We start from the raw sequence: 24,558 nt of genomic DNA, 5'->3' as shown, positions 1-24,558 counted from the left end.
TCAGGTTGTGTTTGTTTTTACGGATGAGATGCCACCCTAAACACTTCGCTCTCATGCTTGTCACTCAATTGGTGATGGAATGCCCCAGTGTCAAGTCCTCAGACCTCAAACACGTCACCTTACTCACACTGTCCCATCTCTCAAACATTGTCTCCACGACAGAGGACACCGAGCAACCTGCTGAGCAGACCAGCTTTGTGGAGGCTGGCGGCTCGTCTCCACCTATGGAGGGGGACCATTCTGAAGATGTCAAACCATTTCACCCCAGTCCCACCTCTAGCGAAGCTTTTCTCCCACAGAACAGTAAAGGTGAGAGTCCACAAGAGTCAGTCTTTGGAATATACAGTCTTTGGCTGCATGATGTTCAGACATGACCCGACTACTTGAATGTTTAGTGTGGTCCCTCACAATATTCAGATGCTAATGAGTACACTTCTGTTTCTCAGTAATGGTTTTACTGTTAAAAAATAAATAATCAAATCTCAAGCTGAAAGTCCGGTTGCTTGTTTTTCTGCAGGCTCTGACAGTCCTGCAGGGCTGGAGAATGGAGTGACAGGACAGCCAGTCAAAGTTGTGGATGTGAGTATCCTCTCTCCAGCACAACCGAAAGAATAGAGTGAATTAATTTCCTCCCGAGTGACTACACAAGCTTAAGCTTGGCAGAAATGTGGCCACTGCTTATGTGTATTAAAGATTTCGAGGTGTTGTGAAGGCTTTGTCAGAATACCTGTGTAATGGATGGCGGGTAAACATTCATCATTAACTTGCATGATTCCATCTACAATTCTTACTGAATGTTGCATGCTGCTGTTGAATGTTCTCTGCAGTCTGCCCAGCCGACAGCAGAGCCTGTGTCCACCAGCGTTGACACCCTCTCCATGGTGAATGTGAAGGATGAGCCAGTAGATGAGGAGTATGACCAGGCCCTGGCTCCAGTCGTCCTCACAGAGGGCATCAAGGATGAACCAGACGCAGCGGAGGTACGACATCTCTAAACTCACTGGCCTTGTTCTAACGGGACCATTCAGTTGTCTGAGTTACATGAACGTTGTCTATTGACGTCGATGCATATAGTTCAAGCTGTGTGTGTATTTTATCCCAAATCCTGTGTGCATGTTAAATGTATGTCACCTTTTTGTTATTTACAGGAGTTGAAAATCAGTAACGTCTTCTCTGTGGGCGGCGCCCCTACCCCAATCGGTGAGCAGAGCACTTTGATATTTGTACACATCAGGACACGTTAGTGGTTGCTCAACGGTCAAAGCCCTGAGGCAGTGTTTCTTTATCGTGGTCCTGGGGACCCAAATGGGTGCATATTTTTTGGGTTGTTGCCCTAGCACCACACACCTGATTCCACTAATCAAATCCTCAGCAAACCTGATTAGTGGAATCAGTGTAGTGCTAGGGCAACAACAAAAATGTGTCCCCAGGTTTGAGAAGAACTGCCTTAATGTCGAAGCTTGGCTGCAGGTTTTTTTCTAGATCAGGGGGCAATTTTAACATTTAACAATTTTCGAATTGAACAGAACTTTAACAACCCTTATTTTGGCGGGGTAGAGATAGTGTTCCGTTTTTAAGCCAATTTCCTGCAATTCTAAAATGTTCTAGATAGAGCTGAGATACATTTGTGCAGTTTTAATGCAAGTTTCTTTTGATTATTCATATTCTGCCATGGAGCTGAGAAACGTTTGCAGTTTTAAAGCTAATTTCCTGTTATTCTATGCATTTTGCCTTGCTTATGACGGGTTCTTTTGCTCAAACATACTAACAAAATTAATACTGCTAAATCAATTGTTTTTGGATTTGTCAATTCTCACTGATGTCTAGCTTTTGTTTTGGTAATTGATAGTTCTCAAAGATTGTGTTATTAAAAAAATATACAGTGCCTTTGAAGTATTCAGACCCCTTGCCTTTTTCCACATTTTGTTACGTTACAGCCTTATTCTAAAATATTCGTCATCAATCTACACACAATACCCCCAAATGTAAAAGAAACAGGTTTTTAGACTTTTTCTAATTTATAAAAAATAAAAATGTCACATTTACATAAGTTTTCAGACCCTTTACTCAATACTTTAAAGCACCATTGGCAGCAATTACAGCCTCGGGTCTTCTTGGGTATGACGCTTCAAGCTTGGCACACCTGTATTTGGGGAGTTTCTCCCATTCTACTCTGTAGAGCCTCTCAAGCTCTGTCAAGAGGGATGGGGCGGATTGCTGTACAGCTATTTTCAGGTCTCTCCAGCCAGAGATGTTGGATCGGTTTCTAGTCTGGGCTCTGGCTGTGCCATTCAAGGATGTTCAGAGACTTGTCCCAAAGCCACTCCTGCGTAGTATTGGCTGTGTGCTTAGGGTCGTTGTCCTATTGGAAGGTGAACCTTCATCCCCATCTGAGGTCCTGAGCGCTCTGGAGCAGGTTTTCATCAAGGATCTCTTTGTACTTTGCTCCGTTCATCTTTGCCTCGATTCTGACTAGCCTCAAAGTCCCTGCCGCTGGAAAAACACCCCCACGGCATGATACTGCCACCACCATGCTTCACCGTAGACATAGTGCCAGGTTTCCTCCAGACGTGAAGCTTAGTATACAGTCGTGGTCAAACGTTTTGAGAATGACACAAATATTAATTTTCAAAGTCTGCTGCCTCAATTTGTATGATTGCAATTTGCATATACTCCAGAATGTTATGAAGAGTGATCAGATGAATTGGAATTATTTGCAAAGTCCCTTTTGCCAATCAAATGAACTGAATCCCCCAAAAACATTTCCGGATCATCAAGAACTTCAAGGAGAGCTGTTCAATTGTTGTGAAGAAGGCTTCAGGGCGCCCAAGAAAGTCCAGCAAGCGCCAGGACCGTCTCCTAAAGTTGATTCAGCTGCGGGATCAGGGCACCACCAGTACAGAGCTTACTCAGGAATGGCAGCAGGCAGGTGTGAGGACACCTGCACACACAATGAGGCAAAGACTTTTGGAGGATGGCCTGGTGTCAAGAAGGGCAGCAAAGAAGCCACTTCTCTCCAGGAAAAACATAAGGGACAGACTAATATTCTGCAAAAGGTACAGACTGCTGAGGACTGGGGTAAAGTCATTTTCTCTGATGAATCCCCTTTCCGATTGTTTGGGGAATCCGGAATAAAGCTTGTCCGGAGAAGACCAGTTGAGCGCTACCTTCAGTCCTGTGTCATGCCAACAGTAAAGCATCCTGAGACCATTCATGTCTCACTGGCTCACTCACAATTTTGCCTAAGAACACAGCCATGAATAAAGAATGGTACCAACACATCCGAGAGCAACTTTTCCCAACCATCCAGGAACAGTTTGGTGACGAACAATGCCTTTTCCAGTATGACGGAGCACCTTGCCATAAGGCATACGCAATAACTAAGTGGCTCAGGGAACAAAACATTGATATTTTGGGTCCATGGCCAGGAAACTCCCCAGACTTTAATCCCATTGAGAACTGTGGTCAATCCTCAAGAGACGGGTGAACAAACAAAAACCCACATTCTGACAAACTCCAAGCAACGATTATGCAAGAATGGGCTGCCATCAGTCGGGATGTGGCCCAGAAGTTAATTGACAGTATGTCAGGGCGGATTGCAGAGGTCTTGAAAAAGAAGGGTCAACTCTGCAAATATTGACTCTGCATCAACTTCATGTAATTGTCAAAACCCTTTGACACTTATGAAATGCTTGTGATTATACTTCAGTATTCCATAGTAACTTCTGAAAAAATATCTAAAGACACTGAAGCAACAAACTTTGAAAATGTATATTTGTGTCATTCTCAAAACTTTTGGCCACGACTGTACAGGCCAAATAGTTCAATCTTAGTTTCATCAGATCAGAGAAACTTGTTTTTTTCGTGGTCAGAGTCCTTGAGGTGCCTTTTGGCAAACTCCAAGCAGGCTGCCATGTGCATTTTTACTGAGTGGTTTCCGTCTGGCCACTCTACCATAAAGGCCTGATTGGTGGAGTGCTGCAGAGATGATTGTCCGTCTGGCAGATTTGCCCATCTCCACAGAGGAGCGCTGTCAGAGTGAGCATCGGGTTCTTGGTTACCTCTCTGACCAAGGCCCTTCTCCCCCGATTGCTCAGTTTGGCCGGGCGGCCAGCTCTAGGAAGTGTCTTGGTACTTCCATTTAAGAATGATGGAGGGCACTGTGTTCTTGGGGACCTTCAATGCGGCAGATGTTTTTTGGTACCCTTCCTCAGATCGGTGCCTTTTTGCTCTACCATGCACTGTCAACTGTGGGTCTTATATAGATAGGTGGGCCTTTCCAAATCATGTCCAATCAATTGAATTTACTACAGGTGGACTCCAATCACGTTGTAGAAACATCTCCAGGATGATCAATGGAAACAGGATGGGGGTCTGAATACTTATGTAAATAAAGGATTTTCTGTTTAGTATTGTTAATAAATTTGCAATTTCAAAAAACCTGTTTTCACTTTGTCATTATGGGGTATTGTGTGTAAGTTGCTGAGGATTTTTTGAATGCTCTGAATGCTTTCTGAAGACACTGGTGGTACGTTATCTTTTCTACATATTTTATATCTGGTTTCAGGTGTTAAAGTTTACACGGAAAGCGTTAAAAAAAATGTAAGTCTACTTTTTCTCCCCAATTTCGTAATATCACATTGGTAGTTCGTTTTGTCGCATCGCTGCAACGAAGGTTGAGAGCCATGCGCCCTCCGAAACATGACCCCGCCATGGAGTCGCTAGATCGCAATGGGACAAGGACTTCCCGGCTGGCCAAACCCTCCCCTAACATGGACGACGTTGGGCCAATTGTGCGCTGCCTCATGGGTCTCCTGGTCGCGGCCGCCTGCGACACAGCCCGGGACCAAACGCGGATTTGTAGTGACGCCTCTAGCCGCTAGACCGCTGCGCCACTCGAGAGGCCGGAAATAGTTTTTTTTTAACATCCCAAAAATGTGATTGACATCCCAACCTGAAAAATATATATTTTCATGGCAGAAACATCCCTGGGCTGTGAGTGGATCGTTATAGTCTACCGCAAGCTCTCAAGGAGCAAAATATATTTCTCTCTTCCCTCAATCTCCACCCATCCTCTCTATTATTCACAGCCACATCCATACCAGTGACCTCCCTCTCCAAGACTGTAATGCCTCCCTTGACCCCGGCCGCCTCCTCCATCCCTCCGCTGATGCCCATGGCTATGCGGGTGGCCTGCTCGGCCTGTAACAAGGTGTTACTGAAGGGCCAAACAGCCTACCAGAGGAAGGGCTCCTCGGACCTCTTCTGCTCCACGTCCTGCCTCACCTCCTATAGTCCACCGTCTGTCGTCAAGACGACTGCCCCATGCCCAGCCAAGAAACCCTGCCACTACTGCCTCAAGTGAGTCTTGCTGTTGTCATGCCAATGGAGTAGCTATGTAGATAATTATTTAAGGAAGATAAAGGAATGGACCAAACTCCAAAGGAGACGACCAATAAAAATCATTTGATTTACCTTTTGTACTTAAGCCTTACTCTATGATTCACATTTGACTTCCGTTGTGCTACCTTTTTCCACATGCATTTTAATGTAAGGCACTGTGAGCTACCTGAATGTAAACAAAAATATGTTTGTAGATCAATTATGAACTTATCACCCCCCTCAGGGAGATCGCAAACCCCAAGGACGTGATCACAGCTCCTGTGGACACCATGGGCACGGTGAAGGACTTCTGTAGCCAGACCTGCCTCTCCTCCTTCAACTTCAAGAGGAACTCTGCCGTCTCCACCCTCTCCTCCTCCCTCTCCACCATGACTGGGGCCGTCAAGTGCAGCATGTGCAAAAAGGCCTGCATTGTAAGGGACTTATGGTCTCTGCGCGTGTCAGTGTGGTAGTTGCTAGGAGTAACAAAATTGGCCATATAAAACTGGTAATGTCAGAGTTGACAGGGAAATGAGAATTTTTGGATTGACAGACTTTTTTTATAGTGGGTCTTAGTGTGTTAAAGTATAAAACTGGACTCCTTTTGCCTTAAATATTTATTTCTGCCCCTCTATTGTCTTGTCTCAACATGATCTCCTTGTTCTCTCCCACACAGAGTAAACACGAGGTGATCTTCCAGGGCAGCATGCACAGGCTGTGCAGCGAGGTGTGCTTCACGCGCTTCCGCTCCACCAACAAGCTGTCCATGAACAGCTGTCAGAGCTGCAACAACTACTGCTATGGCAAGGTCACCGTGCTGGTCATGCAGGGGGTCAATAAGACCTTCTGCAGCGCCGGCTGTGTCACCACCTTCAAACAGGTAAGAATCTGATCCCTGAGATGCAGGTCACGCAGTCAGAAGAAGCCGTTGGTCTGTGGACTGTAACTAGGGCTGTTTTCTAAAAACGTTACAATTTGTCAAATCCTTGCTTCCGACCACCCTTGTTTTCTCAATTCCTCTCAAAGCTCTTCGGAGGTGGAGGTCCCAGGGAGGGACCTTGGATCTTCTCCAGTACATAAAAACCATCTACCTGTAAGTTAATGCTAGCAAAAGCACTCACTCTCGCGTCCTCTGTTGTCGGTCTGGTTTTTCAGAAAGCTAAGAAGTCTGTGGCGTGTACTATGTGCCGCAACTTCCGCGCACCGGTGGAGATGGTCGACAGCGCCGACTCTGATGGCAAGCTGGAGATGTTCTGCTCTACTGGCTGTGTTACAGCCCACAAAGTACAGACCGTCAGCTCCTCAGGTATAGCTAGGCTAACCACCTCGGCAACATGTACACCGTGCTCTCGCTCGCTCACCCGTATGCATATACATTCATAACACTCTCCTCCTTTCGTGTCGACCTAGGTGCTCAGGTAGAGTGCAACACCTGTGGTCAGAAGACGGTGCCCTCCTTCCACCTGGCCATGTCGGACGGCTCCATCCGGAACTTCTGCACCATGAACTGTGTCGTCACCTTTCAGGTAACACCTCCTCTGGGTTGATGAATTAGCTCAGTTGAAACGTTAATTAGAGTAGAAACATTTCAAGGACGGCAACTTAATGATCTTCAATGATCTTAATTGAGGCTCTAATAGCGCTTGCTTTTGATATTTTACGCTTTGTTAATAAAACATAGCCATGTACGCTGTACAAAGTACTGTTTGCTGTCCTGCACTGACACTACAGCGTTATAATATTTCTGTGGCCTGTAGGATCAGTTCAATAAGAGCAACTCCCAGAGCCAGATGAACGTGACCCCAGGCACAGGGACCACAGCTCCCCCCGCGGCCCCGGGCCAGACCAGGGACAGGGGATCCCAAGGGACCAGACTGCCCTGCTTCCAGTGCCACCGCCTCTTCTCCTCCAAGCCCGAGCTCATTCAGTTCAAGGTACCTATACTGTATTTAATATCTCTCTCTATCCCCCTCATTTCTCTTTCTCTCTTCTCTTTGCTTTTCCATCTTCCTCCATTTTGTGGAACTCTCTCGCCCTCTCACAAACACACTATGTCGACAGCCTCTGTTAATGCTGCTGTAGAGTTGATTGAATGTATGTCTGCAACCCTACAGGATAAGATGGTATTCCTCTGTTCAGTAAATTGCTCCGAGGAATACAGAAAGATCAACTATGAGATGGCGCGCTGCGAGTACTGCAAGATTGAGAAGCCAGCCAAGGAGGTCAAGAGAATCAACAATAGGGACTACACCTTCTGCAGTGAAGGTGAGGATGGAGATCAGACATGTTTTAATAGGCCTGCTACTTCCAGGAGTTCGCGCCTTGGTGTTTAAAGACACATTTCCCTGTCTCTCGCCCTCTTCTCTCCGCCATATCCAGGCTGTAAGCTGCTATACAAGCACGACCTGACCAAGCGCTGGGGGAAACACTGCAGAACCTGTGCCTACTGCGCCTCTACCGCGCAGGAGGCCGTCACGGGCCAGTACGGAGGCAAGGTGGAGGAGTTCTGCTCGGATGAGTGCAAGTCCCACTACACCCTGCTCTTCTGTCAGGTATAGGAAGGAACCACGCTAAAGAACTGAACAAAACACCTAGGGTTCAATGAGGCTCAATACTGAGGAGCAGTCTTCTGTTGGTGTGTATCCCCTTTTTCTTTCAGTTTGAATGGATCTGAAATGACTCCACTACAGACTTTTGTAGACTTGTCTGAAAACTTGGAGACTTGTTCTCTCATATTTGTGCAGGTGGAAGGAAGAAGTGGGGAATAAGAAACCACATGAGTGAATGAATTGAACTTTCCAAATGGTATATCCAACGTGGCAGTTGGAATCGCTGTTGGCAGGGCAATTAGTGTAAGTGCTTCGGTCTCCCCCGTTTTCTCAGCGGCGGCTGTAAACGGCATCCATGTCAGCAGCAGTCTCGTCGCAGAACTTAAGACTGCCGCCGAAACAAAGACGGTTCTTTGTTCTGCCGAGTTATTCCAGGATGGAAAGAGAGGAAGGCTCCACACCACTCTCTCACTTAAATATCTTACCTAGTTATTTTCAGATCTCATTTTGCTCTTTGGCATCTGTGTGTGTGATTTCTGTACCCATTTGCTCCTCTCGCTGTAGGCTTTACAGACGCTCCCCACCCCTTGGATGCAACCCTTCTAATTTAGTTTACAGTACGCGCACAACTTATGTGGAATTCCTGGTCTCTGGCCTTGTTTGTGTAACGGATGTGAAACGGCTAGCTTAGTTAGCGTGGGCGCTAAATAGCGTTTCAATCAGTGACGTCACTTGCTCTGAGACCTTGAAGTAGTAGTTCCCCTTGCTCTGCAAGGGCTGCGGCTTTTGTGGAGCGATGGGTAACGATGCTTCGAGGGTGACTGTTGATGTGTGCAGAAGGTCCCTAGTTCGCGCCCGGGTATGGGCGAGGGGACGGTCTAAATTTGTACTGTTACATTGATGCTGTTGACCCGGATTACTGGTTGCTGCGGAAAAAGGAGGAAGGTCAAAAGGGGGGTGAGTGTAACAGATGTGAAACGGCTAGCTTAGTTAGCGTGGGCGCTAAATAGCGTTTCAATCAGTGACGTCACTTGCTCTGAGACCTTGAAGTAGTAGTTCCCCTTGCTCTGCAAGGGCCGCGGCTTTTGTGGCGCGATGGGTAACGATGCTTCGAGGGTGACTGTTGATGTGTGCAGAAGGTCCCTAGTTCGCGCCCGGGTATGGGCGAGGGGACGGTCTAAATTTGTACTGTTACATTTGGACCAATGCAGAGTTCATCTCAGCCTATGCTACCCTTAAGTCCTTTGACTTTTTGTCCCTGACGGAGACATGGAACACCCCAGAGAAGACTGCTACTCCAGCTTTCCCCTCACAGCCCGAGAGCATCTGTTCGTTGCGGTGGTGGCACAGGGCTGCTAATGTCTCCTGGGGGGAGATTTTCTCTCTTCTCCCTCACCTTTCCTCCCGGCCGGCACGGGCCTCCATGGCTGAGTGACTCATTGCGATCTTACAGGGCTGCGGGGCAGCTGAGCGAAAATGGAGGAAAACTACACTTGTGGACGGCCTTATCATCCTTTCACTCCCTCCTCTTTACCTTCTCTTCCTCTGTATCCACTGCTAAAGCGACTTTCTGTCACTTTAAATGTCACGTTTCTTTCTCTTACCCATAGGAAACTATTTTCCTTCTCCTCCCTCCTTAATCCTCCACCCCCTCCCTCGTTCCTCTCTGCGGACGACTTTGTCAACATCTTTGAAACGAAAGCTGAAGACATCTGCTCTTCATTCACTCAGCCTATAAGCCCTGCAACTATTGAGGTCCGGCCGCCTGACCTGCCTGCCTGCTCGACCACATACCCTTCTCCAGACCATCTCTGGAGACTTCCCATTGCTCTCTTCCCTTATGAACTCGTTCCTGATCATTGGCTGCGTCCCATCAGAATGGCCCGATTCACTCCCCTCCTCAAAAAGCAAACGCTCGTTGACTCTGACGTCAAGAACTGCAGACCGGTATCCCTCCTTTTCTTTCCAAAACACTTGAGCGTGCTCTCTCTGACCAACTATCTCAGACCCTAACCAGTCACTCAACCGAGACTGCTCTTCCCTGTGTCACGGAGGCTCTCTGCACTGCCAAAGCTGACTCTCTCGCTCCTCTGTTCTCATCCTCCTAGATCTATCCAATGCCTTCAACACCATGAACCATCAGATCCTCCTCTCCACCCTCTCAGGGTTTGGGCATCTCAGGCTCTATCAGATCTTCTCCACTCTCTCAGGGTTTGGGCATCTCAGGCTCTATCAGATCTTCTCCACCCTCTTAGGGCTGGGCGTCTCAGGCTCTATCAGATCTTCTCCACCCTCTCAGGGCTGGGTGTCTCAGGCTCCATCAGATCTTCTCTACCCTCTCAGGGCTGGGCGTCTCAGGCTCTGCACACTCTTGGTTTGCATCCTACCTGGCAGACCGCTCCTGCCAGGTGACATGGAGAGGATCTGTCTGCACCACGTACTCTCACTACTGGTGTGCATTATTACGATTCACATGTAGCTAGCAGATAATTATGAAGTAAAACAGTTGCTTTGTGTTTCTTGTTTAGTTTCTACTGCCATTGTTGTCCTGGCTGAGAGATGGTTCAGTGAATGGGTAAGTCAATAGGGCTAGAATTGGTAGCTACCCACAAAAGGTACATCTACCTTGCATAAAATTAGTTTTAGGTCATTTTTGCCTGTTTGACTAGCTGGTTAGCTTGATTATTACGATTCATATATCTAGCTGATAATTAAGTAAAACGTTTGTTTTGTGTATATCTTGGAAGAAGGTTCACTGAATGGGGAGGTGAAGAGTGAGGTAATACAGTAGGGGGAGTGAGAGTGCTTCTCAAATGTATTGTTTTATGCATTCTCCACACTCTCGTCCTCACAAGAAGGTACTCAAGAGAATTCACTCAGAGCACGAGTGTGGATCACAGCAGTATGCCTATTGAGGAAAAACACCTTGTGTCTTTACCTGCAAACATCAAAGCAGTGACTCGTTCATGCTCTACAACATCCATAGAGTACGACCCTACCTCACACAGGGAGTAGCGCAGGTCCTAGGCCATCTCCCGTCTGGACTACTGCAACTCTCTGTTGGCTGGGCTCCCCTCTTGTGCCATCAAACCCCTAAAACCTCTTCAGATTATTTTAAATAATCCCAAATCCCCCCCCCCCCATCCCCCTAAATTACCAGCTCTGACTTTACTGATACTTTGAGGTAACATTTACATACTGGTATGTGCATGTCCCACCTGGCTAAATCTTAAGAAAGTCTTACTCTGCGGTACTCTCTAACTGCCTTTTCTACATCTTGATTTTTGCCTCAGGTGGCCAAGTGTGACGCGTGCGAGCGCCAGGGGAAGCTGATTGAGACCCTGCCGATGCTGGGCGAGGTGAAGCACTTCTGCAACCTCCAGTGTCTGCTCGACTTCTGCAGCCTGCAGACCCAGACCCAGGGCAAGCCCCAGGGCCAAAAGGGTAGGACTTAGGATACTGTTTCATCATAGGGTACTACATGTCCTTGTGTTGCCTCTCACAGCTCGTGATTTGAAAAGAGAGGTACACACAAAGTCTCGGCGTCCCCCAGTGTAGATGAAAGGGAGGAGATGGGTTGAAGGAGGATGTTTTAAGCATTGCAACAATTGGGACCTTGTGTATGTGTGCCATTCAGAGGGTGAATGTGCAAGACCAAAGATTGGGGTATGGTAGGTGTCAAGAGCTGGGTTTTCGCACTCAACAGTTTCCCGTGTGTATCAAGAATGGTCCACCACCCAAAGGACATCCAGCCAACTTGACACAACTGTGGGAAGCATTGGGAGTCAACATGGGCCAGAATCCCTGTGGAACACTTTCGCTAACTTGACAAGTCCATGCCCTGAGGAATTGAGGTTGTTCTGAGGTCAACATTAGGAAGGTGTTCTGAATGTTCGGTACACTCCTTGCCTATAGAATGTCTACACGTCCTTGAATCTTTTTCACATTTTGTTGCTTTACAAAGTGCGGTTGAAATAGTTCTAATTGTCTTTTTTTTTTTTTTGTCATTGATCTACACAAAATACTCCATAATGTCAAAGTGGATAATAAAATGAGATTATTTTACAAATTAATAAAAATGTAATAACTAAAATTGTCATTGTATAAGTATTCACCCCCTTTGTTATTGCAAGTGTAAAATTAGAAGTAAAGTAAGATTTGGCCAGAAGTAAAAATTTGGCTTAACAACTCACATAAGCTATATGGATTCACTCTGTGTGAAATAATAGGGGTTGACATGATTTTTGAATGTGACTACCACTTCCTCTGTCCCCCATACATACGTAAGGTCCCTCAGTGAACTATTGAATTTCAAGCACAACTACAAAGACCAGGGATTTTTTCGACTGCCTCTTAAAATAGGGCAGTGATTGGTATATGGGTAACAATATCAAATCAGACATTGAATATATCTTTAAGCATGGTCGAGTTAATAATTATGCTGTTTGATGATGTATTAAACCACCTAGACACATCAAAGATGCAGCTGTCCTTCTGAGCTGCTGGACAGGAAATAAAACTCCTAAGAGATGAGGCCATTGGGGATTTTTTTTAAACCGCTACAGAGTTCAATGGCTGTGATGGGAGTGAACTGAGGATGAATCAACAACATTGTAGTGACTCCACAATAATGACCTAAATGACAGTGAAAATGATTAAAATATCCCAAAACATACATACAGTGCATTCGGAAAGTATTCAGACCCCTTGACCTTTTCCACATTTTTTTGTTTCGTTACAGCCTTATTTTAAAATTGATGAGGGAAAAATAATAATTTAATCAATCAACACAATACCCCATAATGTCAAAGCAAAACAGGTTTTTAGAAATGTTAACAATTGTAATGGAAGAAAAATTAAATATCACATTTACGTAAGTATTCAGACTTTACTCAGTATTTTGTTGAAGCACCTTTGGCAGCAATTACAACCTCAAGTCTTCTTGGGTATGACGCTACAAGCTTTGCACACTTGTATTTGGGGAGTGTGTCCCATTCTTCTCTGCAGATCCTCAAGTTCTGTCAGGTTGGATGGGGAGCGTCGCTGCAGAGCTATTTTCTGGTCTCTCCAGAGATGTTCAAATCCGGGCTCTGGCTGGGCCACTCAAGGACATTCATGGACTTGTCCCTAAGTCTTGGATGTGTGCTTAAGGTCGTTGTCCTGTTGGGAAGGTGAACCTTCGCCCCCGTCTGAGGTCTTGAGCGCTCTGGATTAGGTTTTCATCAAGGATCTCTCTCTACTTTTTGCTCCGTTCATCTTTCCCTCGATCCTGACTAGTCTCCCAGTCCCTGCCGCTGAAAAACATCCCCACTGCATGATGCTGCCACAACCATGCTTCACCTTAGGGATGGTTGTCCTTCTGGAAGGTTCTCCCATCTCCACAGAGGAACTCTGGAACTCTGCCAGTGACCATTGGGTTCCTGGTCACCTCCCTGATCAAGGCCCTTCTCCCCCGATTGTTCAGTTTGGCTGGGCAGCCAGCTCTAGGAAGAGTCTTGATGGTTCCAAAATTCTTCCATTTAAGAATGATGGAGACCACTGTGGTCTTGGGGACCTTTTTTTTGATATCCTGCCCCAGATCTGTCCCTCGACACAATCCTGTCTCGGAGCTCTACTGACAATTTCTTCAACCTCATGGCTTGGTTTTTATTCTGACATGCGCTGTCAACTGTGGGAACTTTATATAGATAGGTGTGTGCCTTTCCAAATCATGTCCAATAATTTAGAATTTACCACAGGTGAACTCCAGTCAAGTTGTAGAAACATCTCAAGGATGATCAATGGAACAGGATACACCTCAGCTCAATTTCGAGTCTAAATGCAAAGCATCGTTTGGGGCAAATCCAACACATCACTGAGTAACTGCCTCCTTATTTTCAAGGATGGTGGTGGCTGCATCATGTTATGGGTATGCTTGACAGGATGAAAAGAAACGGGGTGGAGCTAAGCACAGGCAAAATCCTAGAGGATAATCTGCTTTACACCAGACACTGGGAGATGAATTAACCTTCCAGCAGGACAATAACTTACAACACAAAGCCAAATATTTACTGGAGTTGCTTACCAAGAAGACAGTGAATGTTCCTGAGTGGCCAAGTTAAAGTTTTGACTTAAATCTGCTTGAAAATGTATGGAAAGACTAGACAATTGCCGTATAGCCATGATCCCCAAGCTTGATAGAAGCTTGAAGAATTTTGAAAAGAATAATGGTCAAAAATTCCACAATACAAGTGTGCAAGACTCTTATGAGACTTACCCAATAAGAATCACAGCTGTAATTGCTGCCGAAGGTGTTTCTACCATGTATTGACTTGGGGAGGTGAATACCTTTTCTATCAAGGTTTATTAGTGTTACTTTTGTTTTTCATTATTGAAAAATATATATATTTTTCTTCCCATTTTGAAATTAGTATTTTTGTGTAGCTCGTTGACAAAAAAACAGTCCATTTTAATCACGTTCCATAAGCACTGTGTAATAACTGCAACATTTTTTTCTCACGCTCTCATTCTTTCTCTTCCACTCATCCTTCCAGTGGCCATCTCAATCGCTCAATCCCCCTCCAATACTACCACTGCTACGAGCGTGTCTGATCCCGTCATCGCCAACGTAGTCTCACTAGCCAGCTCCCCCATTGGCCAGCCCAACTACACCACTGCTCTGCAAGGTATACCAGATGTCTGTGTCAGGGGAGAAGCTCCAGGTGGCTTCTGATTTTAAGTACCATGGCAACATACTTGATTCCAACCTCTCTTTTAAAAAGCATGTGAAAAAGGTCATTCAGATCACCAAATTCAACCTAGCTAATTTCCGATTTATACGAAATTGTTTGACTACTGCGGTAGCAAAACTGTACTTCAAATCTATGATACTCCCCCACTTAACATACTGCTTGACTAGTTGGGCCCAAGCTTGCTGTACAACATTAAAACCTATTCAGTCTGTCTACAAACAGGCTCTCAAAGTGCTTGATAGGAAGCCCAATAGCCATCATCACTGTTACATCCTCAGAAAGCATGAACTCCTGAGTTGGGAAAATCTTGTGCAATACACCGACGCATGTCTTGTATTCAAGATCCTAAATGGCCTGGCTCCCCCTCCACTCAGTATGTTTGTTAAACAGAAAACCCAAACATATGGCAGCAGATCCACAAGGTCTGCCATGAGAGGTGACTGTATAGTTCCCTTAAGGATAAGCACCTTTAGTAAATCTGCTTTCTCTGTGAGAGCTTCCCATGTCTGGAGCACACTGCCATCAGACACACACAACTGCACCACCTATCACATTTTCACAAAATGTATGAATACATGGCTAAAGAGCAATCAGATTTGTGATCATAATCCCTAGCTGTGTATTTCCGCTTTCCATGTCGTCTGTTGTCTGTAGCTTGTGAGGTGTGGAAACACTTTGTTGCTTTTATGAATTTTGTCTTGCTGCTTTTTGTCCTATATTGCTCTGTCTGTATGCTATGTCTTGCTTGTCCTATGTTGCTCTGCGTGTGCTCACTGCTCAATGATTGTCTATATTGTAATTGTTTTTAATAACCTGCCCAGGGACTGCGGTTGAAAATTAGCCCGGCTGGCTAAAACCGGCACTTTTACTGAAACGTTGATTAACGTGCACTGTCCCTGTAAAAATCAAAATAAACTCAAACATACACACGCAGACTCGGTTAAAGTCGGTTACCAGTTAAATACAATTTACTGTATACACACGGGTATACACACAAGGTGTTGTACACTATTAAGTCTAACTGGAGAGTGTTCAACCAGTGTGTTCATTCATCAGTAAATGTCTTTGAATAGGGTTGGGTTGTTGCTAATAGCAAAGCCTTTTGACACCCATTAAGGTGCAGGTTAATTACAGATGAAATTAGGTTGATAAATGATCTCATTACCAGGCCTGCCTGACTGACTGTGGTGTTTTAAAACTAACTCCTGTTCTGTTGCGTCATTACAGGGACTGTTCCAAGAAGACATGTGAAGTATGTTGGAAATGTGAGTTGTGCATAGGTGTTCTTTTTGCATCAAGAATTGCAACACTGCTGGGGTCTTCACGCTCCACAGTTTCCTGTGTGTATCAATAATTTTTTTTATTCAAATTTGTATTTTACCTTTTATGTAACTAGGTAAGTTCGTTAAGAACAAATTCTTATTTTCAATGACAACCTAGGAATAGTGGGTTAACTGCTTTGTTCAGGGGCAGAACAACATTTTTTTTTTTTACCATGGCAGCTCGGGGATTCGATCTTGCAACTTTTCGGTTACTAGTCCAACGCTCTAACCTCTAGGCTACCTGCCCACCACCCAAAGGACATCCAGAAAACTTGACACACTCTTGGGAAGCATTGGACTCAACATGGGCCAGTATCCCTGTGGAAGGCTTTCGATACCTTGAGTCCATGCCCCGACGAATTGAGGCTGTTCAGAGGGCAAAAGTGGGGTGGGGGGCTGCCACTCAATATTAGGAAGGTGTTCCTAATGTTTGGTATACCCAGTGTATGTTTGTGTTATGCACATGGTGGCAAATTGGAACTCCTGCGTTTATGTCAATTGGAAACTAAGTGAATTTCAAGTGGTATTAGGTTTGTCCCATGGTTACTTACAGTCTCTTCATTGTGTGGCAGGCCAGCACACAGACTCAGGCCCCTCGGGCCCCTCCACCCAAGGTTCAGAAGAACAAGGCACTACTCTGTAAACCTATGGTCCAGAACAAGGGCATCATGTGTAAACCCAACTTCACCACCTCAGGGTGCCAGACAGGTACAACACCACACACACACACAGCATATATACCACATGCACTATTTTTTTTATTTATTTGCACTCAAGAAAATACAAAACAATATGAAGGTTTAAAAGGTATCAAAAATAACATGTGCAGGAGAGGTAAAAAAACAGGCCCCTCCCCCTTTAAAATGAAAACATGGTGAATTAGGGGATAAAACACATAATTCAAGTAAAATGCATAACCAAAACAAAATGGCTATGTGGTCACCCCTTCAAAGGAGCAATTTCAGCCAAACTCATTGCTGACAGGTGTATTACATCGATGTAATCTCCATAGAGAATCATTGGTAGTAAAATGGCCTTACTGAAGAGCTCGGTGACTTTCAACGTGGCACCTTTCCAACAAGTCAGTTCGTAAAATTTCTGCCCTGCTAGAGCTGCGCTGGTCAACTGTAAGTGCTGTTGTGAAGTTGAAACATCTAAGAGCATCAACGGCTCAGCCGCGAAGTGGTAGGCCACAAGCTCACAGAACGGGAGTGCTGAAGCGCGTAAAAATTGTCTGTCCTCGCTTGCAACACTCACAACCGAGTTCCAAACTGCCTCTGGATGCGACGTTAGCACAAGAACTGTTCGTCGGGAGCTTCATGAAATGGGTTTCCATGGCCGAGCAGATGACTGTGCAATGCCGAGTGTCAGCCGGAGTGGTGTAAAGATCTCATGATTTAGGAAGGAGATGTTTGACGAGCAGGTGTCCACATAGCTTTTGGTCATGTAGTGTACATATTCAAAAGGCGCACACATCTAAATTTTGTGTTTCTATTTACCTTGACATTGTTGGTCCACAGATGACAATTTCCCCAAGGTGATCGTAGTGCCTGTCCCAGTACCGGTGTATGTTCCAGTCCCCATGAACCTGTACACCCAGTACGCCCCCCAGCCTGTTGGACTCCCCATACCGGTATGTTAACACCAAACACTACCTAGACTTCACCTCAGTCTGGTACACAGATTTCTCCTCAAATTCTCTCAAACGAGCTGTGTGCTCTGGACTCATTTGAAACCAACTAACATTGAATAGCAGTTGGAGGTTGGCTGATACATGCTCTTGCAGAACAGAAGCGCAACATGAGTAAAGAATTGCAGCCCTCATAGCCTCCACATCTAACCCTTTATCCGCCCCATTTCCAGCTGCCCGTGCCCATGTTCCTGCCGGTGACTCTGGACAACGCTGAGCGCATCGTGGAGACCATCCAGGACATCAAGGAGAAGATCCCCTCTGACCCGTTTGAGGCAGACCTCATCCTCATGGCCGAGATGGTAGCCGAGGAGGGGAGGGAGAAGTCCCCGCAGCGACCCCCTGAAAGGCCAGCCCCAGCAGTACAAGATGGTAACCAGGGGCGGGAGTCAGGGATTGGGATGAGACCTGGGTCATGTTCATTATGCACCAAATGAAAGAAAACGGACTGCGACATGGAAAGATTACATGGACTTGCACAACATTTTCTGTCTGTTGCGTGGCCTAATGAACATGAGCCAGTTGGATCTTGTGAGACCTCTACGGCTTCATAGGCCAAGCTACAGCGGTGAATGTGTGTTATAACTGGGGTTTCTTGGCGCTTCCACCAAGTCTCTCTTTTAAAAGCAATTCACAGTTGAACAAGAGTGTAAAAAGCTATTGGTATGAATTCCGCGTTTTTTTTTTCAGGTAATGTATTGGTTCATTGAGCTTATTTTCCCCCTTTTCAGATATGAGAAGTTTGCCTCGCCTCTCTACTATAGATTCTTCTTTTTTAACCCTTATTGTAGGTAAGTTGACTGAGGATATATTCTCCTTTGCAGCAACCACCTAGGGGAGAGGTGAGGGGATGAATGAGCCAATTGGACAGCTAGGGGTGGTCCAGGCTGGGACTTTAAGGACTGTCTAGAACAACCAAACTCTGAGGGACGTGGGAGATGATAGGGAACGCTTTATTTTACAGCCCAGTTTAAGATCGGACTTACCTTGTGTTTACAGTGCATTCGCAAAGTATTCAGACCCCTTCACTTTTTCCACATTTTGTTATGTTACGGCCTTATTCTAAAATATATTCAATTGCCCCCCTCCCCTCAATCTACACACAATATCCCGTAATGACAAAGCAAAAATGGGTGTTTCGAATTTTTTGCTAATTTTATGAAAAATTAAAACTGAAATATCACTTATAAGTATTCTGACCCTTTACTCAGTACTTTGTTGAAGCACCTTTGGCAGCTATGACAGCCTCTTCTTGGGTATGATGCTACAAGCTTGGCACACCTGTGTTTGGGGAGTTTTCCCCCATTCTTCTCTGAAGAGCCTCTCAAGCTCTTTCAGGTTGGGTGGGGAGTATCACTGCGCAGCTATTTTCAGGTCTCACTCGATTCTGACTAGTTTCCCAGTCCTTGCCGCTGAAAAACATCCCCACAGCCTGATGCTGCCACCACCATGCTTCATCGTAGGGATGGCATTGGCCAGGTTATGAGCAGTGCCTGTTTTCCTCCAGACATGACGCTTGGCTTTCAGGCCAAAGAGTTCAATCTTGGTTTCATCAGACAAGATAATCTAGTTTCTCATGGTCCGAGAGTCCTTTAGGTGGCTTTTGGAAAACTCCAAGTGGACTGTCGTGCCTTTTACTGAGAAGTGGCTGTGCCAGATCTGTACCTTTTTGGCTCTGACATGCACTGTCAACTGTGGGACCTTTATATAGACAGGTGTTTGCAGAATAAGGCTGTAACGTAACAAAATGTGGAAAAAGTGAAGGGGTCTGAATACTTTCCGAATGCACTCTATGCTTTTCGATTTTTTAAAAACAAATTTATTAAATGAAAAGCTGAAATGTCTTGCGTTAGTATGTATTCAACCCCTTTGTTATGGTAAGCCTAAATAAGTTCAGGAGTAAATATCTGCATAACAAGTCACATAATAAATAATAGTGTTTAACATGATTTTTGGATGATTACTTAATCTCTGTACCCCACACATTTATCTTTAGGGTCCCTTAGTCGAACAGTGAATTTCAAACACACATTCAACCACACAGACCAGGGAGGTTTTCCAATGCCTAGCAAAGAATGGCACCTATTGGTAGGCACCTATTGGTAGGCACCTATTGGTACAAAAAACAACAACATTTGAATATCCCTTTGTGCATGGTGAAGTTATTAATTACACTTTGGATAGAGTATCAATACACCAAGTCACTACAAAGATACAGGCGTCCTTCCTAACTTAGTTGCCGGAGAGGAAGGAAACCACTCAAGGATTTCACCATCAGGCCAGAGTTTAATGTCTGTGATAGGAGAAACCTGAGGATTGATCAACAAGATTGTAGTTCTCAGTACAACCAATTTGACTGAGCTTGAAAAATGTTGAAAGTAACAATGGGCATAGAATTACCCCGAAAGACTGTAATCTCTGCCAATGGTGTTTCTAACATGGATTGACTCAAGGGGTTGAATACTTACAGTATCTAATCAAGATAGTGTTTCATTTTTTCATGTTTATTTTTTCTAATGTTAATTTGTCTTCCACTTCGACATTAGTTTTTGTGTAGATCGTTTTTTTTTAAAACAATTAAATCCAAGGGGTGTGAATCCAAGGGGTGTGAATACTTTCTGAAGGCACTGTAACATAGTTTGTTAATACTATTTTAACAAGTAGTTCTTACTAAACTGTCAAGTAAATAACAGGGGTTACCAATGAATATGTTGAGCTGTCCCATAACTTGAATGCTTTTGTGTTTTCTCTTCGGGGACCAGACCAGGGAAGCACCTACAGTGGAGACCTGGACACAGAAGAATTGAGTAACTTCCTCACCTCTTGGCACGACGAGCCACCTCCCACCCCCGGCGTCTCCTCACGCCACAGTCGACCCTATGCCCACGAGACGCTCCGACCCATCATGGACATCCACACCCCCATCACACCCCCACCCCCAATCATGGACATAGAGGCTGACTTCCCTGTCCGTGAGTGATGCTGGAATTTTCCCACCTTCTCAGGGATTCCTGATTTCGATCATTGTTTACATGGACTCAGTCTGAGACTTTTTGTTTCTGAAGTTTCCCAGTGTAACTTGTATAGCACTTCAAATCAAACTTTATTTGTCACATGCACCGAATACAACAGGTGTAGGTAGACCTTACCGTGAAATGCTTACTTACAAGCCCTTAACCAACAGTGCAGGTCAAGAATAGTTCAGAAAAGATTTACCTACTAAAGTAACACAATAAAATAACGAGGCTAAGTACACAGTCAATGTGGAGGCTATATACCGGGGGTACCGGTACCAAGTCAGTGTGCGGGGGTACAGGTTAGTCGAGGTCATTTGTACATGTAGGTAGAGGTGAAGTCACTGCATAATTAGCAGTAGTGTACAAAACAAATGGAGGGGGGGTCAATGTAAATAGTCCTGTGGCCATTTGATTAATTGTTCAGCAGTCTTATGGCTTGGGGGTAGAAGCTGTTAAGGAGCCTTTTGGTCCAAGACTTGGCGCTCCAGTACCGCTTGCCGTGCCCTCTTCACGACTGTCTTGGTGTGTTTGGACCATGATAGTTTGTTGGTAATGTGGACACCAAGGAACCTGAAACTACTTATACCTTGGTTGAAGACTGTCAATCTCTGATGAGGGTAATTATATGGTCAAAACATATTGACTTTATAGTAAATGGCTTCTAGCTCTATATATCTCCATCTTTCAACTGCCCTGTTATAGTTTAACCATGTAACAACCCTTCTTTGATACTACACACTGCAATTCTTCTGGCCTCATTCTCATTGTAGTCAAATATCTCTATCGTTTTGCCAGAAACCCTGGAGCTGATGGCCCATTGGAGGGATCAGGAGAGGGATCGAAGTCCCAGTCCTCCACCTTCTCCTCCACGACGAAGAGCCAGAAGGAAAGCTCGGGATGGCTTGCCACAGAAGAAAAAGGCACGAGCCCCCCCCAAAAAAAAAAAATCCATATTTTGACTCCCAGCAGTGCGCCTTTTTTAATTTTCCTCATTCTTTGTAAATATGGGTAACACTTTACTTGACACTGGGCTTCAAGTTAAGTGTTACCTAATTCAGTGTAAGTTTGTGACTACCCTGTTGACCCCACAGAGGCGTAAGTCGAAAGCAGCAGAGACTGCGTCAGTGGTGGCGTCACTGGGTGAGGCGCAGAGTGACGTGGTGCCCGGCGAGCCCCCTAAACTGCAGCACATGTACGGGGTGGACGCCTGGAAGAGATGGGTCCAGTGGAGCAAGACCCAGCCTGACCTGGAGAAGCCTCGTTTTGGCTGTGGGTCTGCTCACTGATACACTTGCCTATTGTGAAAATCCTGATATCACACATTTTTGTTGCTTTGCTTCTTCCTCATTTACTGCCTCCTTTATAGAATTCAACCTACCTCTTAATTGCCTGTGGGACTCGTTTAACTTAGTAGACTGAATAAGTTAACCTTGACGTTCTGTTTCCCCGTTACAGCGCGACCAATGGAGATTAAAGAGGATGTTTTAAAGTGCACTACAGCAGAGCTGGGCTACGGTCTCTGTCGGTTTATTTGTGAAGTCAAACGACCCAACGGAGAGTCCTACAGCCAGGACAGTCTGTTCTATCTCTGCCTCGGCATCCAGCAGGTAGAACAGACATACACACAAAAAACTCACTTCTGATGATATCATTCGGTTAAATGTCATGTATAATGGCCCCTCTTTCTGCAGTACTTATTTCAGAATGGGCGAATGGAGAACATATTCACTGATCTCTTCTATGGCAAGTTCACCCTGGAGATCACCAAGCTGCTGAAAGGCTTCAAACCTACCATAACAGCCAGTGGTAAGACGGCACATACACACACTCGTACTCCCAGTGGGGAAAATAAAGTTTATAACAAAAAAAAATGGTATTAAGGCCTTTGCTTTGACCTCTTATTCCATATCTCGCTCCTCCATCTTAACTCCCACTCTCTTCCTTTCCGTTTAGGTATAGTAGGTAGGTTGATGGTGTTGGGGTTGTGTTGTTAGCATGTTTGAATCTCTCCCCTCCCTCCCTCCCAGGCTACCTGCACTCGCGGGTGGAGGAGGAGTACCTGTGGGACTGTAAACAGCTGGGGGCCTACTCTCCCATCGTGCTGCTCAACACGCTGCTCTTCTTCTGCACCAAGTTCTTCCAGTTCAAGACGGTGGCCCAGCACCGCCAGCTCTCCTTCGCCCACGTTATGCGCTGCACCAAGTCCATCCACGACAACACCAAGTCCAACTTCCTGCGCTTCTACCCGCCCATCCCCAAGAAAGACCTAGCTACTGAGACAGCAGGTGCTTTGTCTTTTTGTTGTCTCCTTCACTCACCTCTCTACCCTTTGCTATTGTCTTGTTCATGTGTCTTTCTCTTTCTGATACTGTGTTTTGCATATGTTTCTGCTCCGATAAAACATTGCAGGATTTTAATTATTTTTCCATGAGACTGGAAAATAATGGACTAGCTTCTTCGGCGAGGCCTCAAGCTGCTTGGGAGTCCTCCCGGAGAGTAGGAAGCAAAGACGCCGGACGTGACGTGGTGAGATTAAGACGCTGGGAGACCAGTCCTCCATTACCGAGTATACTACTCATCAATGTTCAATCATTAATGAACAAACTTGGCCAACTCAGAGCGAGGATCTCCTTCCAGAGAGACATCAGATTCTGCAACATACCTTTGAGACTTGGCTTTCCTCCGACAACCAGCATTTTTTTTTTTTTTTTTGAGCAGATAGGAAGCAGTCTCTCTGGCAAGCGCAAAGGTGGTGGGCAATGCTTTATGACCAACACCCTATGGTGCGACGGAGGAAATGTACAGGAACTTGCAAGCCTCTGATGTCCACTATCCTCCCTGTGCCCAAGAACAGGAAAGGAACTGAATGACTACCGACCAGTAGCACTCACTTCCGTCATCATGAAATGCTTTGAGAGGCTAGTCAAAGACCATATCACCTCCTCCACACTGATTCTCAACACAGGGGGCGCACAAGGGTGTGTGCTCAGTCCCCTCCTGTATTTGCGGTATACCCACGACTGTGTGGCCTCGCACAGTTTCAACTCGATCATCAAGTTCGCTGACGACACAACAGTAGTAGGCCTGATTACCAACGTTGACGAGACAGCCTACAGGGAGGAGGTAGGCACTGACGGCGTGGTGACAGGTAAACAATCTCTCCCTCAACGTCAGCGAAAAACAAAGGAGTTGATTGTGGACTTCACTAGGAACCAGACTGGACACGTCCCCATCCTCAACGGTGTCACCATGAGACGGTTTGCCAAAAGGCACCTAAGACCAGAATCTGGTGAAACCAAGATTCAACTCTACTGAATGCCAAGCGTCACATCTGGAAGAAACCTGGCACCATCCCTACGGTAAAACATGGTGGTGGCAGCGTCATGCTGTGAGGATGTTTTTCAGCGGCAGGGACTTGGAGACTAGTCAGGATCGAGTTCCTTGATGAAAACCTGCTCAGGACCTCAGACTGGGGTGAATGTTCACCTTCCAATAGGACAACAACCCCAAACACATAGCCAAGACAACGCAGGAGTGACTTCGGGACAAGTCTGAAGCCAGAGCCCGGTCTTGAACCCGATTGAACATCTCTGGAGACGCCTGAAAATAGCTGTGCAGCGACGCTCTCCATCCAACCTGACAGAGCTTGGGAGGATCTGCAGAAAATGGGAGAAACTCCCCAAATACAGGTGTGCCAAGCTTGAAGCGTCATACCCAAGAAGACTCGAGGCTGTAATTGCTGCCAAAAGTGTTTCAACAAAGTACTGAGGAGTCTGCATAACTGTAAATGTGATATTTCCTTCTATATGGGGTACTGTGTGTAGATCGATGAGGGGGGAAACTATTGCATCAATTTTAGAATAAGGC

At 45.5% G+C, this 24,558-nt stretch overlaps 1 protein-coding gene across 5 annotated transcripts in view; it reads left to right on the top strand.

Moving 5' to 3' along the window:
• LOC110489255 (zinc finger MYM-type protein 4) overlaps window positions 1–24,558 on the top strand; it is a 33,367-nt gene that overhangs the window by 6,476 nt on the left and 2,333 nt on the right. For 3 of the 5 annotated variants that reach the window (XM_090228143.1, XM_090228145.1, XM_036971110.2), the window contains exons 3-27: window positions 163–309; window positions 518–579; window positions 828–980; window positions 1,149–1,200; window positions 5,091–5,361; window positions 5,627–5,816; window positions 6,059–6,262; window positions 6,538–6,688; window positions 6,793–6,908; window positions 7,140–7,316; window positions 7,497–7,647; window positions 7,762–7,934; window positions 11,225–11,375; window positions 14,465–14,596; window positions 15,890–15,927; window positions 16,557–16,692; window positions 17,505–17,617; window positions 17,848–18,046; window positions 18,406–18,465; window positions 20,437–20,646; window positions 21,487–21,611; window positions 21,783–21,960; window positions 22,147–22,298; window positions 22,383–22,497; window positions 22,719–22,976. In XM_090228143.1, the coding sequence (XP_090084269.1) occupies window positions 163–309; window positions 518–579; window positions 828–980; window positions 1,149–1,200; window positions 5,091–5,361; window positions 5,627–5,816; window positions 6,059–6,262; window positions 6,538–6,688; window positions 6,793–6,908; window positions 7,140–7,316; window positions 7,497–7,647; window positions 7,762–7,934; window positions 11,225–11,375; window positions 14,465–14,596; window positions 15,890–15,927; window positions 16,557–16,692; window positions 17,505–17,617; window positions 17,848–18,046; window positions 18,406–18,465; window positions 20,437–20,646; window positions 21,487–21,611; window positions 21,783–21,960; window positions 22,147–22,298; window positions 22,383–22,497; window positions 22,719–22,976 (3,714 nt within the window). The remainder of the gene's footprint in view (window positions 1–162; window positions 310–517; window positions 580–827; window positions 981–1,148; window positions 1,201–5,090; window positions 5,362–5,626; window positions 5,817–6,058; window positions 6,263–6,537; window positions 6,689–6,792; window positions 6,909–7,139; window positions 7,317–7,496; window positions 7,648–7,761; window positions 7,935–11,224; window positions 11,376–14,464; window positions 14,597–15,889; window positions 15,928–16,556; window positions 16,693–17,504; window positions 17,618–17,847; window positions 18,047–18,405; window positions 18,466–20,436; window positions 20,647–21,486; window positions 21,612–21,782; window positions 21,961–22,146; window positions 22,299–22,382; window positions 22,498–22,718; window positions 22,977–24,558) is intronic. The other 2 variants (XM_090228144.1, XM_036971111.2) reach the window with 1 other exon arrangement.

This window comes from Oncorhynchus mykiss, chromosome 30, assembly GCF_057628025.1.
Source record: "Oncorhynchus mykiss isolate SJ-2025 chromosome 30, ASM5762802v1, whole genome shotgun sequence".
Lineage (NCBI taxonomy): Eukaryota > Metazoa > Chordata > Actinopteri > Salmoniformes > Salmonidae > Oncorhynchus > Oncorhynchus mykiss.
Note: the sequence above shows the minus strand (reverse complement) of the source record. Positions and strands in the feature narration are given on the sequence as shown.